The sequence below is a fragment of the Ictalurus furcatus genome, chromosome 19 (assembly GCF_023375685.1).
Source record: "Ictalurus furcatus strain D&B chromosome 19, Billie_1.0, whole genome shotgun sequence".
NCBI classification, from domain to species: domain Eukaryota; kingdom Metazoa; phylum Chordata; class Actinopteri; order Siluriformes; family Ictaluridae; genus Ictalurus; species Ictalurus furcatus.
In genome coordinates, this window is record NC_071273.1 from 4341388 (window position 1) to 4361303 (window position 19916).

The 19916-nt window shown below is 37.0% G+C and overlaps 1 protein-coding gene across 3 annotated transcripts in view; it reads right to left on the reverse strand.

Annotated features, from left to right (window-relative positions):
• LOC128623003 (NLR family CARD domain-containing protein 3) overlaps positions 1-19916 on the reverse strand; it is a 73293-nt gene that overhangs the window by 15988 nt on the left and 37389 nt on the right. Inside the window, exons 1-3 of one of the 3 annotated variants that reach the window (XM_053649832.1) lie at positions 11864-12974; positions 7294-7428; positions 6043-6159 (exon numbers count right to left, since the gene is read on the reverse strand). In XM_053649832.1, the coding sequence (XP_053505807.1) occupies positions 6043-6159; positions 7294-7346 (170 nt within the window). In that variant the 5' untranslated portion in view covers positions 7347-7428; positions 11864-12974. Of the gene's footprint in view, positions 1-6042; positions 6160-7293; positions 7429-11863; positions 12975-19916 lie in introns of those variants that run through there. The other 2 variants (XM_053649833.1, XM_053649831.1) reach the window with 2 other exon arrangements.

Sequence of the window (19916 nt, forward strand, 5' to 3'; positions counted from 1 at the left end):
TCTGTTATTCTCTGTCCCATATTCTGATTCTCTGCTATTTTTTATGAAACTGGTTTGATTTTATTCACTATTATTATTCTCACCACTGTGTAGACTTAGTGTATGTATGAAACGATGGGTATAAAAAAGCGTGACAAATCAGGTCACATATTAACTCAACAAAGGATGCAGCATTTCTCTTTTCAATACAGGACAATCCTGTTTATAAGGTGTGGATGGTTGCCAACCCTAGATAGACTGAATAGTTTACTCAAGTGAAAGATTTTACTCAATGAATGAAGTGTTTTTGAGAATGAAGTGAGTTTGAGTGTTTTTGAGTTGAGATCATTTCTGGTTTTGGTTGACAGGGTACGCTGGCACGTTTTGCTGCTGCTCCTGTTACTGTTTTGTTTGTTTTCGTTTGTTATTTTAAGTCATATTGTATTAAATAACTGTCAGTTTTTTTAAGTTATATTGTTTTTAGTGCCGTTAGGATTGCGATGTGGTGGTGCCATTTTATATATTTTGGACTATTGTTTTTATTTCTGTGCTCCACCTGGAATAACCTGCAGCGTGCAATGCGGAATCAACGCCTCGGTTCGGCTGCGTGTGTGGATTGTATGACTTTGTGCTCACGGTGCGCTACGGAATTTCAACGCCTTGGCCTTGTGAGTGTGCAGTCAATGACCATGGCCCTAAGGTACACTACACACCAGCTTTTAAATTTAAAACAGAGCTCTTATTGCCTAGCCAGAGACTCTTACAGAATCAGTCGAGACACTGGATTGCTACGTCCTAAACAATATATCCATCGTCTCATCCCCTCCTGAAGTCCCTACCTGTCGACGTAAGACCAACAAACTGCTCCATACTGGTGTTGATCACAGTAATTTAATATCGGTTCCCCATGTGGAGATTAGCCTCTTTTACCGGTAGCCAAAAAATGGCATTTTTGTCTGTTTTGGGGGTACCTGTGTTCAGCATTGATTTGTTTTGTGATATCACACACCACAGTAGTGGTTAATGGCTCATATGAAAGTAGACACTTCAGACTTTAAGAATTACCCGTTATTTCAAGTATTTCTTCTTTTACCTAGCCTACCTGGTCCAATATATTCAGAATTATTTTTTTTTAATTATACATTTTTTTTTTACTTTTAACACAAATGTTATATCTTCACAGCAAATGTTGATATCAACCCCATTCCTGGTCTCAAAGATGCCCCAAGTACTCCATGAACACCCAAAATATGAGGAAGTTATCTCTAACCACTAATATTGTGTGTACGGTTATCCAAACACAGTTAAAAACCTCTCCAAAACGGCACAAAATGTCTCCAAATGGCACCAAATGTCTCCAAATGACATAAAACCTCTCTAAATGGCACAAAGCTTATAAAATGGCACAAAGCCTTTAAAAATTGCAGACTTCTAGAAACAGCAAGCATTTTTTTTTAGAAAAGGCACAAAATAACCTCTCCAAAAGGCACCAAACCTCTCCAAAAGGCACCAAACGTCTCCAAATGGCACAAAATGAAAACAAATGGCAGTAGCATGAACTCTGTTACACAATGTGTAATTTCACACACACACAAAAAGTCCGAATAGTCCTGATAGTTTCTCTGCACAGCCCTGTAGTGCTGTGCTGATTGCCCTGTACCCGCTGACACACAACTCAAGACCAATGGATGCACGCGTAAAAGGTTTGGTTGTGCTGATTACGCGCTTGATTTTCTCAGCCTCTGAGTGGTCAATCATGTCGAGTTTGGTCTTGTTCGAAAGCTAGAAGTAAATCAAGTTAGACTGAAAATAACCTCTCCAAATGGCACCAAACGTCTCCAAATGGCACAAAATGAAAACAAATGGCAGTAGCATGAACTCTGTTACACAATGTATAATTTCACACACACACAAAAAGAGAGCACTTGCTCTCGAATGGCTCAAATGACAGACACACGAGTGACCCCTCTCCTCTGACTTCTTTGGGGGGTAGATAGAGCCCCCAACTCAATCCACATAGTCTTCCTCCAAAAAAAAAAAAAAAGAGTCACTCGGAAATAACTGCTCCAGAAGCTGTGATGAATTCAGGGTTTTTCGGGAGCACGCCGCCACTATAAGACGCCGATAAATCGCACGCTGAACGAAAACCAGTAGAAAACTAGTGATAAGAAAAAACTGCCAAACATGCAAAAACCTGCCATATAAAGTTCTGCAGGAAGACCGCTAGAGCGGAGCTGCCATTTCCTGATAGTTTCTCTGCACGGCCCTGTACCGCTGACACACAACTAGAGACGCACGCGTAAAAGGTTTAGTTGTGCTGATTACGCGTTTGATTTTCTCAGCCTCTGAGTGGTCAAGCATGTCGAGTTTGGGCTTGTTTGAAAGCTAGAAGTATCTACAATTGGTTCAATTCAATTCAATTCAATTTTATTTGTATAGCGCTTTTTAGAATAGACATTGTCTCAAAGCAGCTTTACAGAAATATCAACATGGTATACAGATATTAAAGGTGTGAATTTATCCCAACTGAGCAAGCCACGGAGTGGCGACGGTGGCAAGGAAAAACTCCCTAAGATGTTTTAAGAGGAAGAAACCTTGAGAGGAACCCGACTCAGAAGGGAACCCATCCTCATCTGGGTAACAACAGATAGTGTGAAAAAGTTCATTATGGATTTATATGAAGTCTGTATGGCCTTAGGAGCAGCCGTAGTCCCAGCAGTCTGGAATTAGAGAAGATTTGAGCTCCATCCAGAGGCAGAAAGGATCTGGATCTCTAGTATCTCCATAAATTCGTGTGGGGCTCGGCGAAAGGAGAGAGGGAGAAAAAAGATTATTATGACTGCGAAGTAGTAGAACAGAATCTAGTCAGGGTAGGCTTGAGTAAACAAATACGTTTTAAGCCTAGACTTAAACACTGAGACTGTGTCTGAGTCCCGAACACTAATAGGAAGACTGTTCATTAACAGTGGGGCTCTATAAGAGAAAGCTCTTCCCCCTGCTGTAGCCTTCACTATTCGAGGTACCGTCAAATAGCCTGCATCTTTTGATCTAAGTAGGCGTGGCGGATCATATAAAACCAAAAGGTCGCTTAGATATTGTGGCGCGAGACCATTTAGTGCTTTATAGGTTAATAAAAGTATTTTATAGTTAATGCGAGATTTTACTGGGAGCCAATGCAGTATTGATAATATCGGGGGTGATATGGTCGTATCTTCTAGTTCTAGTTAGGACTCTAGCAGCTGCATTCTGGACTAACTGGAGCTTATTTATATTCCTACTGGAACATCCAGACAGTAAGGCATTACAGTAATCTAATCTAGAGGTGACGAATGCATGAACTAGTATTTCCACATCATGTAGTGACAATATATTTCTTATCTTAGAAATATTTCTGAGATGAAAGAAAGCTATCCTAGTAATATTATCTACATGAGCATCAAATGATAGGCTGGAGTCAATAATCACTCCAAGGTCTTTAACTGCTGCACATGATGAAACAGAAAGACCATCCAGAGTAACCATGTGATCAGAAAGATTACTTCTAGCTACATGTGGGCCTAATAAAAGTATTTCTGTTTTATCAGAATTAAGTAAAAGGAAGTTAGTTAACGTCCAACGTCTAATGTCCTTTACACAATCCTCAACTTTACTAAGCTTCTGTCTGTCCTCTGGCTTCGCTGAAACATCCAACTGTGTATCATCAGCATAACAGTGTAACATTCCATGTTTATGAATAATTTGACCTAGGGGTAGCATATATAAAGTAAAGAGCAGTGGGCCTAAAACAGAACCCTGTGGAACTCCAAAAGTAACCTCAGTACGCATGGAGAAATCACCATTTACATCTACGAACTGATAACGATCGGTCAGATAAGACCTGAGCCAGGAGAGGACTGTTCCCTTAATACCAACAACATTTTCTAATCTATCAAGGAGAATAGTGTGATCTATAGTATCAAAAGCTGCACTAAGGTCGAGTAACAGCTCAGTTCAGTTTATGGCTAATTACTAATTTCCAGAGGAGTGGGATATCAAAACACTTAATGCATTTTGAAGAGGACATTTGTGACTAAATATGGAGCACTGCATTCGTTTTCTTCAATAAAGCTGATGGACTTTATACCGATGGAAATGTGCATGATTTATAAAACCGCGAGCGAACTGGATTTTCGTCTATGTAGGTAATGTAAGGTGGTAAACGTTTATACAAGTCCGATCTTGGGTTTAAATGTTATAATTTTATTGTGGAAGTTGTACACGGTGTTTTACTATCAAAAAAGCTTTAGTCCTGCTCTCTGATTTATCTCTGTCTCAATGTTTTCGTGGAGAGGTGTGAATTGTTTGCCCAGAGGGGAGCTCAAACTCCGCCCGTTTCCCATCCCCCTGCTCACTAGCAGTTAAGCACACAGACATAAAACCGTACACACAGAAAGCCACAAGTGTCCTGACTAATCTTGTACCAGAACTGCGGCGATAAAATAATTCATTTGTTTATATGAATTGAAAATGTCCGATAAGTCGTTTTCCATTCCGTAAACAATCAAAATAATCCCAGACACTTGTTCCAAACCATAAACAGACTGCTTCAAGTTAATGCTGTTACCACTTTGCCTGTTTCTCAGCAGCTATGTAATTCTTTTCTTCAGTTTTTTAATTCTAAGATTGATAATGTTCGCAAAGAAACTCCTGTCACACCTGACTCTGCCTCTTCACTCCTTCGTCCATCTGCATTCACTGGTGTTTCTTTCACTCATTTCTCCCTGCTTGAATCCGAGGCTCTCACAAGGGAGGAATCCAGCATGAAATCAACCACTTGCTTGCTGGATCCAATTCCCACAAACCTATTTAAACCGTGCTTCGATGTTTGGTGCCCTAATATCCTCAGCATTATAAATGAATCATTGGAGACTGGGGTCGTTCCAGCAGTACTAAAGACTGCTGCTGTTACACCTGTACCAAAGAAAGAATATGTTTCCGTGGATGATTTGAACAATTTTCATCCAATTTCAAATCTTCAGTTTTTGGCAAAAATACTTGAGCGAGTTGTTGCCTCTCAACTATGTAATCATCTTACAATTAATAACCTCTTTGAACCCCTTCAGTCAGGTTTTCGTAAACTTCACAGCACTGAAACGGCGTTGGTCAAAGTTACCAATCACTTGTTGATGGCCTCTGATTCTGGAGTACTTCCATTCTTATTCTTTTTGATCTTAGAGCTGCTTTCAATACTGTGGATCATGGTCTTTTACTTACCTGCCTTGAAAGTGTTTTGGTGTGTCTGGGACAGTTTTAAACGGGTTTAAATCTTATTTTACTGACCGTTCCCAGTTTATTTCTATGGGTGGCTACAGGTCTGGCACTCTGCCTCCATTATCACTTATGCTGATGATACCCAAATCTACATTCACTCAGAGTCTGGTGAAAACCTTGATGTTTGTTTCCTTTCTGACTGTATTTCTGAAATAAAAACATGGATGAACAGTAACTTTCTGCATCTGAACAGCGGGAAAACCGAAGTTGTGCTTATAGGCTCCCGTCATCAAATTCGCAAATCTGGTCCACTGTCTCTGTTAGTTGATGGCTCTGTTCTAGAGACCCAAAGTAAAATGAGGGACCTTGGAGTAATTTTCTATACCAGCCTCACATTTGATTCTTTTGTTCAGAGCAGTGTTAAAGCATCCTTTTTTCACCTCAGAAATATAGCTAGACTGTGACCAATGCTAAACTTCTTTAACGCCGTTTTAGCCGGAGTTTCTAAATCCATAATTAACAAATTGCAATATGTACAAAACTCTGCCACCAGGATCCTGAAGGGAACCAGGAAATGTGACCATATTACTCCTGTTAATAATAATAATAATAATAATAGTAATAATAAACTTTATTTTATAAAGCGCCTTTAAAAGCAGCTTCTCAAAGCGCTGTACATAAAATCACAGTCCACAGAAAAATAAAACAAATAAAAGTTACATGATTATTTACCTCTGTATCATTTTATTTTTTTATTGGAATTTCCCTTTAACTATGACTTTAGCAGTGACATTAACAGTGAGGAGATGTTACCTGTGTAGAAGTGAGGAGTCTCCATCTTTAAACTCCAGAGGAATATCCATAGACCAATCACTCTTCATGGAGATACAGCTGGGTGCTGGTGATTCTGATCTCTTTCCCTGGAGTTTACTGCACAACATTATAGACAGTCCTTTAGTCATTTATATACACTCTTTACAGTTTTAACTAACTTGTTAATTTAATGAGGACTTAATTTTACTTACAATGAACTGAATCAAACATTATTTCATACTAAGTGGAGACTGTTAGCTTTTCCTTAACAGTAAAACTTTGCTTAAGTTATTCCTTTCATATGTATTCAGTAAATAACTTAGGTAAGGGATAATCCATGGCTAGGTGTGCATTACATCATTTTAATGCATACCGTGGAGGCAAAGAACCACCTGACATGAAGTGGAGTGCATTAAATGATTAAAATTTCTAGCTCTGGATTTTCCTGCTTATACCATATATATATATATATATATATATATATATATATATATATATATATATATATATATATATTTATGTATATGTGTGTGTGTGTGTATATATATATATATATATATATATATATATATATATACCACACACACACACCCCAAGGCTGTAGTAGATGAGTTTTCCTGTTCGGGAAAACTTCGCGTTTTCCTGTTTCCATCTAAAGTGTGCATCAGTCTCTTAAATCCCACGTTGTATACAGCTTTGAACAGCACCATATTCTTAGATAGATAGGATGTGAAGCCTCAGACACCTCTTTCCATCATTTGCAGCTTTTATCGTATTTTTTCGACTGCTCTAATGCGTCGGTCAGTGCTAACTGCTTATGTTTCAGGATGAGTGGGGTTGTTGTACCGGCCTGAGTGAAACACTCGTGGCATGTTCCTTCAGATGCTTCCTCTTAAGGTGCTTGAAAAGATTTGTCGTATTACGGAAGTGCTGACCGTTGCCCGACAAACTTTACAGAAATATCTGACTGTGCATAGCCAAACCCTTGCCACATTACTGACGTCGAGTCATTTTTTTCACACCAGCTCCTCATTCACCTGCTGCTAGCTCATGTTGAACTGTTTTTCAAATACGTCTCACATGAAAGACGCATGAAAATATAATTTAGACAATCAAAAACCATCAGATTGCCCACCCCAAATTCAACAGTTTGAATGCACACCTTCCAGGCAATCAGAATCTAGTATTCAGAAAGACCATGGTATAAATATGAATATTTAATGACTAGAATACAATGACATGGTAGGTTACCTGGTTTTTGAGTGTGGGGAAACATTATCTGTGTCCAGATCAGGAGGCTCCATCTTTGAAAATTAGTAAAGTTTGCACAAACACACAGTTGAGTCCTGAAGAGTCTGATCTCTTCTGCTGGAATGGAGCACACTCCTAGAAAACACAAAAACAAATGTACAGTTAAACTTCACAACATTTTTCACTTTTTGTATAATTTTTAATACTGGTGAGCCTAAAAACTTTTTTGTCAGGTGCATTAAAAAAATCACAAGCTCCCCATTCATATATCTGAACCGTCTGGTTATATTACAGTGGTATACACATACAGTTACAATTATTGGCACCCTTTTAGTCAATACTTTTTGCTACCTCCCTTTGCCAAGATAACAGGTCTGAGTCTTCTCCTATAATGCCTGATGAGGTTGGAGAATACATGCTGGAAGATCCAACCACGGCCCATTTTAATCTTTCTGGCAGAGTCCATGATGCCATGTATCCTAACTAAATGTCCAGGTCCTCTGGCAGAAAAACAGCCCCAAAACATTAAAGAGCCACCTCCATATTTAACCGTGGACATGAGGTACTTTTCCATATGGCTACCTCTCTGTGTGCTTCAAAACAACCTCTGGTGTTTATTGCAAAAAAGCTCTATTTTGGTTTTATCTGACCACAGAACCCGATCCCATTTGAAGTTCCAGTAGTGTCTGACAAACTGAAGACACTTGAGTTTGTTTTTGGATGAGAGTAGAGGCTTTTTTCTTCAAACCCTTCCAAACAATTTGTGGTGATGTAGGTGACTTCGGATTGTAGTTTTGGAGATTTTCTGACCCCAAGACACAACTAACTCCTGCAATTCTCCAGCTGTGATCCTTGGAGATTTTTTGGCCACTTGAACCATCCTTCTCACAGTGCTCACACAAACCACTATCCTCAGAACTTTCATCACTAACTCAGCATTATATAAAAACACTTCCTTTGGAATCAGATTATATAACATGTAATATAATAGTGTTTATACAAATACTATGTTTTAAATGTCAAATATAATATAATGTGTAAATATACTATACTTTAAATCGCATCCTAGGGTTTATAAAATGGATATTACACAATACATTGTTGTATTCACTTGAGAGAATTTTCCCCACCATAAAGAAACTGCTGTAGATGATAAAACTCTCCCATCCACTCTGTACTAGTCACAAAACTAAAGATATCTTTCTTAAAACACTATTGTGCATCACAACTGAGTCTCTGAATGTAGAAAAGGTGCTTTAAACTATTTTGAAACCATTTACTTCGATGAGCAGAAAAAATTACCTACATATCCTCAGAGCTTCTACCTTCTACTTCAGAGGAACTGATGCATCACTATAAAATATGACTAATAAATGAACCCCGCCTCCATGAGCTCACAGGTGTGTTGTGATTGGCTAGGATTGAGTTCTATTAGAGCCTGGCTCCTTTCCTTTTTCTGAGCATTTCTGAGAGATGTTTTCTCTGAATCGCTCAGTGTTTATTATTATTTTTTTAGTCATTGAATTTGAAACTTCTTGAATGTCTGAGAGCTTGAATTTGCACGTTGTTCTCCAAGCATTACAAATTCAGGTTCTGCTGACTCTGATTTCACTCCATACAACACCTCTTTACAGGCTATAAACACACCACAGCTGCATCTGAAATCGTGTACTGTGACAGAGACACACTGCACAGCTGTTGAAACAGTACGTACTAATCAGTATGTGTGTGTATTATGACTACAATCCCGGACATACTACCTCCACCATGTTAGCACTGTCCTATGCAGTTGGTTCCTCTGAGCCAAACAGGAACAGCTGTTGCTGCTTAGTGGCGTAGCGGCAGGGGGTCACAAGGTGACACATAAAACCTCAGGACTGTCCCTACTGAATCCAGTTCTGGTTGTTATATTATGTAAATACTTCTCATATAGTTTGTGAAAATTATATGCACCAGTTCTTCATTTGCACCTAGTATATTTCTCAATTTGTATTTGTGAATATCATTTGCACTGTTTGTACTTTTGTTGCACAAGACAGTTTTCACTACTTGTTTCACTGTTTGCATTTGTTCATGTTCTTTTATGGACACATCTACATTTTCAGTAAATAAAATACCCTTTTTCATTGAAAAATTCATAGAATAATATTGTAATAAATGGCTATAACTTGCTAAGGGAATGTTAGATGAAGACAAAATTTCTTTTGGAAGTCTAAAACATCCAGGTATAACTTTATAAAGAAAAAAGGTGGTTTTGTTTGAGTCCACAGTAAAAAAAAAAAAAAAAAAAAAACAACACAAGTTGATTCTGGCATTTTTCTAAATATTATACTAGATAATTCAATCATTCTCAGAGATTTTTTTTTTTTTGGCACTTTAAATGACCTAGATTGATAAAAAAAAAAAAAGTATCCCGTTTAAAATGATATATGGCACTTGATGCTGACTGCTAGAATATGTTAGAAAAACAAAAAATACAGGAGTCAGATTTCCCAAAAATCGATCTAGGCCTTTTAAGGTTTAATACTTAAAAAGAGCCGGCATGCATTTTCCCAACACAATTTTTTTCTGAGCTTGTCCGCACCAGCCCGTTGCATTATGGGAATGTTTGATTCACGTAGTGTCCATCAGTTGAAATTCACTAAATTCCAGGGGTTTCAGTATCGCGACGTACAATTCCAAAAAAGTTGGGGTGCTGGGTAAAATTTAAATAAAAAGACAATGCAATGATTTGCAGATCTCTTGAACCCACATGTTATTCACAATAGAACATAGAAAACATATCAAATGTTTAAACTGAGTAAAAAGGAACAAAATAAGGTAATTCTGAATTTGTTCCAAAAAGTTGGGAAGGGGCAACAAAAGACTGGAAAAGTAAGTGTTACTTAAAAAGAAACAGCTGGAGGTTAGTTGGCAAGTGATCAATAACATGACTGAGTATAAAAAGAGCATCTTAGAGAGGCAGAGTCTCTCAAAAGTAAGGATGGGATGGAATCTGGATGGAAGCAGATGTTGCTCTAAAACCTGTATATACATTTCGGCAATGATGTCGCCTTTCCAGATGTGCAAGCTGCCCATTCCACAGGCACTAATGCACCTCCATACCTTCAGAGATGCACTGATAAAAAAAAGGATGGTCTCTCTCCTCTTTATTCCTCTTTACTTTAGAGGATGCTGCGTCCATGGTTTCCAAAAAGAATTTCAAGTTTAGATTCGTCTGACCACAGAACAGTTTTCCACTTTGCCTCAGTCCATTTTAAATGTGCTTTGGCCCAGAGAAGACAGCTGCATTTCTGGATCATGTTCACATATGGCTTCTTCTTTGCCTGATAGAGCTTTAACCAGCTTTGTGGATGGCACGGAGAACTGTGTTCACAGACAATGAGTTCTGGAGGTGATTCTGAGCCCATGCAGTGATTTCCATTACAGGATCATGCCTGTTTTTAATGCAGTGCCTCCTGAGGGCCCGAAGATCACGAGCATGCAATATGGATTTTCACCCTTGTCCCTTGCGCACAGAGATTTCTCCAGATTTTCTGAATCTTTTGATGATATTATGTACTGTAGATGATGAGATATTCATAGTCTTCGCAATTTTACATTGAGGAACATTATTCTGAAATTGTTCCACAAATTGTAGACACAGATTTTCACAGATTGGGGAACGTCTGCCCATCTTTACTCCTGAAAGACTCCGCCTCTCTAAGATACTCTTTTTATACCCAATCATATTACTGCCCTGTTCCCAATTAACCTCCAGCTGTTTCTTTTTACTAACACTTACTTTTCCAGCCTTGTGTTGCCCCGTCCCAACTTTTTTGAGACATGTTGCAGCCATCCAATTCAAAATTACCTTATTTGTTCTTGAAATGGTACATTTACTCAGTTTAAACATTTGATATGTTTTCCAGGTTCTATTGTGAATAACGTGGGTTTATGAGATTTGCAGATCATTGCATTGTGTTTTTATTTACATTTTACTCCACGTCCCAACTTTTTTGGAATTGGGGTTGTAAAATGGTCATTTCTGGAGGTGTGGTGAAGACGCCCCAATACAAAAAAAAAAAATTACAGGTCACCAAACATACACAAAATACGAGTTTTTCGATGTTTAACTATTCAAATGTTTAACTAATTTTTCGATTTTTTTTTTAAAGAAGAAGAAGTTAAATTAACTGGTTCTTCAAACTGTCAACTTTGCTGTTTGTGTGTAAATAAAGTTGAGAATGTAAACGTGGATATTTGTGAGTTTTTAATGTTTGTTTATTGTCTTTTCTCCTACTGTGTAGTTCACCATTTCCGACGCAACCCATAACTTCCGGTGTCGGAGCGCAACTGAGAGAAATGTGACGGAATATATTTTAAAACACATGATGTTTGTTCCACACTGATAAAATGGTATTCCCCAAACCTTCTGAATGTTTAATTCAGGAGAAACTGAAGAGAGGAAGTTGAAAGGCCTGAACCTCACGCGCTGCAGATTTCCTACGGCTGATTTTACACGAGTTTTATTTACAATATATCATCATTCTTCTTATATAAAGTCATTTATAATAAAGAAATCACTCACCTTTAGTCAACAGCCCTTGTTGTGTGACATTAATATCACCGTTTCTGCCTTAGTTTCTTTAAAAGTTTAAAATCGCTCCACAAAATGGAGTCTGAGGGAGAAACGCTTTCACTTTAGGAAGGAGGATTCATTGCAGGTGATGAGTCGTTCAGGAATGAGTCGACTCTTTGATCCGGATCTTTTGGTGAACGTTGGGAGCTGACTCGCGAATCTAAACTCTAATCTATCCTTTTGCTGAAACTTCATCAGTATTATGTGTTCATGATTCTCTAATGCATTTAATCACATACAATACAACATACTAGCAGCAATTTATCCTCTCTGTACTGCACTTACATAGGAAAGAGACTGCGGTAAAGTTAGTTTCACTTTCACATATTCACATTTCTGTCTTCAGTAGCCTTAGTAGCTCAAAAAGGATAACACATGTCAATTATTGTTATTCACAAACAAAATAATCAGCTACAAATTTGTTAGTAACTGATGTTTAAAATCCAGAGAATTGTTGTTTACTAATGTGTTGTTTACTAATGTTTACTAATTGTTTACTAATGTTAACTAATGAGTTGTTCACTAATGTGACATGATAAGTGATTTAACTATCCTATTGGCTCTGCTCGGGGTGTGGCTTCGGCAGACCAATAGGGTGGGAGCTACCCGATTATTTAAGGACCCTTATTTTGGTAGGCGTATAGGTAAGCTGACCTGGGGTCTGCATATTGATAAAATTAAAAACAAATGTAAAAAGATTAGTAATGTTCTGAGATGTCTGTCCGGGCGAGAGTGGGGAGCAAGTAGGGCATTGCTCATAAATATATATCAGGCTCTTAAGAGGGCCGCCTTTGATTATGGCTGCCTAGAATATATGTCAGCATCACAATCAAATCTTAAAAAGCTTGATGTAGAACAGGCACAAGCACTTCGGATCTGTACTAGAGCATTTAAACATCACCAGTGACTGCATTACAGGTTGAAACAGGAGAGATGCCATTGTGTATCAGGAGGGTTAAGATCATGCTGGCATATTGGGTAAATCTACAAGGGCATAGCAGGGCGAAACACATTCTGTTAGACTGCAAAAGATATGAGGACGAAAGAACTGAGCTAGAGATGCAGATTGGAAAACAAAACATGACACTAGAGAACATGCTGGGGGAAACATCTGGGGAAATGCACCGCCCCCTAATGAACTATTTTAAAAGTACTGGTATAAGTGAGAGAATTTAGTAATCTATAGTATGAATAACTAGTATATAGCTTTTTTATCTCTTTATTTACTTTTATTTATGCAGTATTGTTTTGGTGTTATTATTATTAGTGTTTTTTTCTATTTAATTTTAGTATTATTATTATTACTGTTATTATTATTATTATTATTATTATTTTTATTATTATTATTATTATTATTATTATTATTTATTTATTTATTTATTTATTTATTTATTTATTTATTTATTTAAATTATTTTCCCTGCCAATCTACTGCCCACACTCCAGTCCAGTAGGTGGCGGTAATGTACCTTTACTAGTTTGCCAACCGCCATTAAAAACAAAAAGAAGAAGCAAGAAGAAGGATTACTCAACGTCAGATCTAGACTAGAACAGGCTGAGACTGGTCAGAGAGTCACATTAAGAGAGCGCTGTGTTGTGTGTAAGGTTTATTGTACTCTCAGAGGTTTGAGCTGCACTTTGTGATTCTGTAAGTTAGTGTAGTGTTTTTCACTTTGATATCTACACTGTTTCTCTTGTTAGCTTTTTTGGTGTCACCCTCCGAGGCTCTGCACACTGGGCTAGAGGAGGGTGTTTTATTTTCTTTTCCCCCCACAATGAAAACACAAGGATTTGGTGCTGTGTGTAAAGATGTCTCTTGTGTTGAATGATGACAAAACTGCAGTTTGTAAACTCTGTAATCTCTGCACCCGCCCCGCGCTGAATTAAAGGGCCAGTACACCGTTGAAAGGTTTAAATGAAGATGACAAAAAAGTAGTATATATTGCACAGAAAATATATTTGTAGAGTAGTATATTTCACATGCAGTTAATGAGTTAATATCAAAAAAGGTTTATATTAGGCCTATAAATTACCAGTTTGATGATCAGTGATGAAGTAGAAATGGTTTTGTTAGTGGTGAGTGAATGTGAGACTAACAGGAGGTTTTTTAGAATTCAGTCAATGTTAATATGAATTAATAACATTCAATAAATTAATAATCTTACTTTAATCTTCAGAATATAGTTAGTGTGTTAATGTTAATGTGTGTAATGTGTTTTCTGTTTATGAGACCAGTTACCGTGAAACAACTTGTTGAAATGGAGAGAATAAAGTTTTTATTTGCATTTCTTTCAGAATTGTGGAATTAATCATTAATTTAAAAGAAGGTATAAAAGGCAGAATTATCGGTATTGGCTGATATCACTCTGAATAATTCGGTATCGGCTGAGAAATTTTATATCTGTATCTCTACTAAATACACTGCTGTCCTATTGTATGATGAGTTTGGGTATTCTTCACTAAATCTTTGTATGTAGCATATTATTTTTCTATTCACCCTTTTCTTTTTGTTTAGTTCTTGCCTATTACCTTGGTTGTCCTGTGGAAAGGCCCCCCTCTTAATCCTGTTGTATTATACACGTGTACAAAGAAGAAGAAAAATAGTAACCTTACTACCTTGGTCTCATTTTATGTCCTTCCTTTCGACCAATCATCATACAGCCTCTGCATGTTATTTCTCTTTACCCTTCAACAAAAAGCGGGCATGTAGTATGTGTTTATATATATATATATATATATATATAAAATTAAAAAAAAAATGTGCTTATCATTGCCATAGACAGGATGAGACCATGACTTCACCTTCTATAGAAAACAAACCAAATGTGGCAAAATAAACATCCTATACACATAGCTGGACTTTAACCACTGAGCTGCAAAATGAGATTTTACATAATGTTGTATTCACTTGAGATTTTTTTCCCACCCAAAAGAAACTGCTGTACATGATAAAACATTTCCATTCATTCAGTACTAGTCATTGAAGATATCTTTTTTAAAACACTCTTGTGTTTGAATGTACAAATCGCATACTGTGAATTGACCTACTGCTCAGCCATTGACACAGAAAGTACTGATCAGTATAAGTGGGAAGCATGAATAGAATATGAATCCATGTTAACCAGTGGTCACTTCCAAGCCGTTTACAAGCTGCTGCACTGCTGAAATCCTGACTTATAACCACAATGTCCTCTGACTATCATCACACACACAAAAATATATCTCATATCCTATATCATAACAAATAAAAAGAGTGCACACAAAAAAACAATGAGATTTCAGGCTAAAACTGAAATCTCCTCAGATGGTAAGTGTTCAAATCACTTACAGTAAAATGATTAGGGTTTTTTTGTTGTTTTTTTATTTTTTTATTTTTGTTTTTACATTTACAGTGATTTAATCGCTTTGGAGCTATTTTCATAGTAAGTACCAAGTAGATCATAGAATCCTGGCAGCTATGGTCTCTACCATCAGCCACAGCTCAGTATATACTGTATGTAAAAGTGTGTGTATGTTTCTCAGTATAAAAGCCCGACAAGACTGCAAGGGAAAATATCCAGAAAGAATCCTCATGACCTCATCTGTAAAAGGTCATTTTATTCATACTGTAAGAGCCGCTGGAAATTCTTTTTAATTAAGAAAACCAGTCTGGAGGACATGCAGAAGACAGCAGTGTACAGCAGGGGAAAATAATGACTTTTGAAGTATTAAGTCATGAAATGTTTTAACACAATTGGAACAGTACACATCATTAACTGCATACTCCATTCTACCTAATAAACAATAAAAAGAAAATAGACATATAACCTAGGGACAGTTTTCATCGACCCCACCTTCTGATTACACGCTGGATAGATATTACACACATTATGTATTGGTTAGATAATGTTAATTCTATTTATAATGTAACAACTGCACTTTACAGTTATTTTCAGTCAGCACATTGAAGAGCATTTTGAAACATTTTTTCTTGTTTTGTTATGATTGCTATTAAATTAACTGATTGCTAAAATCTATTAATAAACTGAAAGAAGAAGATTATTCTTTTTCTGTGATTAAACCAAAAGTTTTCATTGAGTTCTCACAATAATTGAACACAATAATAAAGCATAGTTCCAGGTTTTGAAGGAACAGCCAGCTATGTTACCAATGTTCAGTTTTGAGATTTTCAAAATTGTACTGAAGTGATTAATGAAAATGTAAACAAAATTCCAATTAAAAACCAAGCCAACCCATTGTTTGAAGAGCACAAATGTTAATTACAGTATTTTTTATACACACAACTTGTATTTTGGCGCTTTAATTCATCTTTCATAATTCTATAACTATGGACTTTAAATATGAATTCTGTTTGTGAACTGCCTTTTTATTTAAACATGCTAAAATGTTTTTGTTTCAGATGATGACAGAGTTCATTCTAATTAAGAAAAACAGGTGTCAAAACCTGTTCCAGCCAAATGTAAGTTGTTACATGATTCACACAGCCACTAATATTACATTTTATTTACTCACCAGCTTTATTTTTGTTTTCTTTATTATGCATAATCATAAAGGCCCTAAAATGCAATAGATCAGCCTTTGCCCAAAATATGTCCTCAAGACAAGGGCTAGTAGAATATAAATCTATATATTTTATCAATATACAATATATCATTCAAAATGGATTTAAAGCAATATATTTCTCTCTCTCTCCCTGACAGACCAATGAGAAATGCCAAGGTCTGTAGGTGGAGGTTGTTGTTGTTGTTTTTTTATAAACATTTTAAATGTTTATTTACCTCTGGGGTGAATCCTCAAATCACAACAACTCAATGATTGAGTGATGTGTATATTTATATTATGTATTTTTACTATATATATATATATATATATATATATATATATATATATATATATATATATATATATATAATTTTTATTGTATTTATATTATGTATTTTTATATTTATATGTGGAAATGGTTTTTTTTTTTTTTTTTTTTTTTTGTAATGTGAATTTCTAGGGAGACCTAAGTGTTTATGTGAAGTTCTAGGCAGAACTAAATGTTTAAGTATTGTGCCTGGGAAATTCTAAGCAGGTCACACAAGAGGCGTGTACAAGTGTGAAATATTTGGGGTGTACTTCTTGTGTTGTTAAATGTTATGTGTGGTAAATTATTTTTGTTGAGTGATTGATCCTAACTTGGGGGCTGTACGGTCGTTGTCGCCTTTTCTTGAGTGAGCTTCTGGTGGTTCTGGTCCATCCACGGCTCTCTGTGGGCGTGATCCGTATCAATCGTCACTGACCCAAGGTATTGTAAACTGCACACTGATCTGAGCAGGAGAACGCAACAAATCTGTTGAATCAGCATGCCTGATCTCTTCATTTTTGAGTGAAGTTCTCCTGTGGTAAGGTTCGTGGTCCTGTGGGGTTCGAAAACTACAGCGTTGCACGGTTGTTATACTCTCCCTAGTGAGTGCGTGGTGGAGGGAGTTGGGATTTTCCATGCCAAGCAAGATTCCACTTAGGTGAGGAACAGCGTTCCGGGAGCTTTACATTAGGAAGATATCACTCTGTTATTACATGCGACTGAACTAGAACTAGTATAAGGTGTGTATGTGAATGTGCTCCATAAATAAGGAGACAGGTGTGATTGATGAGCTCTGAAAATTAGTTTTGAAGACAGTGTGAATGTTGCATGAACCGGTGTGTGCTCTTGTCTGAGTGTGCATGCCTGCATTTGTGTGAAAGAGAAAGTGAGAGAAAAGACGAGGAAAAAAAAACACGCTGTGTGTGTGTGTGTGTGTGTGTGTGTGATCTTCAGATTGAGCTGGGTGACGCAGAACTTTGGGAGTTATTTCTGCTTTTGCATTGAGTGTTTGAGTCTTGTTTGCGTGATTACATCAGACTGTGAGGATGTGAGTCCAGTGGAACTGTTTGTATTATAATAATTGCTTTGGTATCAATATTAACTTAAATTAAAAAAAAAAAAAAGTGAAGCAGCCGGGAACTTGGCATTGTAAATATTTTGGACATCTGTCTGATTGCCCTGTGTATAGATCACTCAGAAGTTCTAACCCTGTAATATATAAAAAATATTTCCAGAAATTGGATGCACAGGTTTTTCGGTCACATACCCACATGTAGATTGTGTGATCAAGAGGGACGACACAGCCTTTGTTGAACAATTCATGATCTGTTGCATTTCTACTAATTGAGCTTGGGTGTCACTAATTTAGTGAACTGATGTGAGGCTGATGCAACGGAAATTAATATCAGGGAAGAAAATAAAGAAAGTAAGACATCAACATTTTTATCCCCTAATCTAAGTGCCTGTTATCCCTGGTTAGGTTTTAGGGCTGGAGTTGGGCAACAGTAATAGAGAAGGGGTTAATTTAATGTCCAGATACCAGCCGCATATATTATACTTTTCAGCTCTGCATTATTGGGATTATAATTCACTAATATCACTTGGCTTTAATCAATCCGATTAGTGTATGCCACGGCTAATCCCTGCGTACCAGAATGTTCTCCATTCACCACCCGGATATTAAGAAAAGCCATACAGAAAGGCGGAAAGATTAATATCTGCCATCTGAAGTTTAATTTTTGTGGGCATAAGGTCAGGGATCACTTTGGTGTGCTGAGTATTTATGACTATAAAAGAAAGAGTGCACATGAGAGTACATACTCATTCAACTACAGAAGCACATTAAATTAAGAATTAAAGTGTTGTATGGAAGCAGAGTTAATTACATTGCTCAAAGAAACACAGGGAGTCAGTAATCATTTCTGGAAGGAGCGATTTTATTTTGATATCAGAGGGTCAAGGCAGCCTTTAACAGAGCAAAGAAAAAACACATTTTTGGTGCAAATAACTAGCATATTAAATCTAACAGAAGTACAAGAAGAATTTCCCTATATTAACTGGTGGAGGCTGATAGAAAATAGCTGGACATTTAATAATTTGAGTCTGTCAACCTGAGTCTCTGTGGTATTTTGCCTGGGCATCCATAGCTCCCCAGGTTGAGCCATACCTCAGATTAAGGGAAGAAATAGGTTTTGAAAGAGGAAGAGGGGAACTCGACAGATTATAAGTGATCCAGTAATAGAGGCATCCCCAATACTGAGACAAGTTTATTGGGTAAAACAAACAGCAGAGGGTAGAATCAGATAAACACACAACTTTAGGGGGAATTGTGGTAAAAATTATATCAAACAGATACGAGCCTCATCTGTCACTCAGACTGGCTCAAGGAAGTGTTAAGATTTGGGGCAGATAAATTATAAGTTGGAGTTCCTGTGGCAGTAAAAAGGGTGATTGATTATCTAGGCTTAAGTACGTTTGTTATTTCGAAGTGTGACAAATGGTATCCACTCCTGTAGAATTGTTGGGGTCTAAGTTCTGTGTAAGGAGTACATTGCCAAAATCTCAGAAAAACCAGTGTTGCAGGAAGCTGTGTCCCTTGAGCTAACACTATCTTTTCCAAATTTCTATACTTTAAAAATATTATTTTTTTTACTTTTATAACATTTACAAATATCACAGATACCATTTTAGATAAAAACAATCATAACGTTGCGCTGTTGCTAAGATTTAATTGGATCTTACAAACATCCGTGACTAGCTCGTAGCCCGCTAGCATCACCTTACTGCTAGCCTTGTTTACATTTCACATTTCTCTCATTTACCGCTGTTTATAAAGGCAAATATGTCTGTTGTTTCTCCACCTTCGAATACAGTTGAGGACTCGCTCGAGCTGCATGTGGTGCTGTTGGAATTGGAGGCCATCTAGAAACAGATCCGCAGCCTACTCGACAAGCAGGCCCAGCTGCATGAGCGAAGAACTGCACTGGAAACATCTTGTGCTATCAACATCTTGTGCTATTCTTTTGGCTCCAACTCAAAAGAAAAATAATCAGAGAGAAAAAGCTAGCACCCTGGTATAACGATCAAACACGTACCTTAAAACAGACCACTCGGCAATGAGAACGTAAATGGTGTCAAACCAAATTGGTAATAT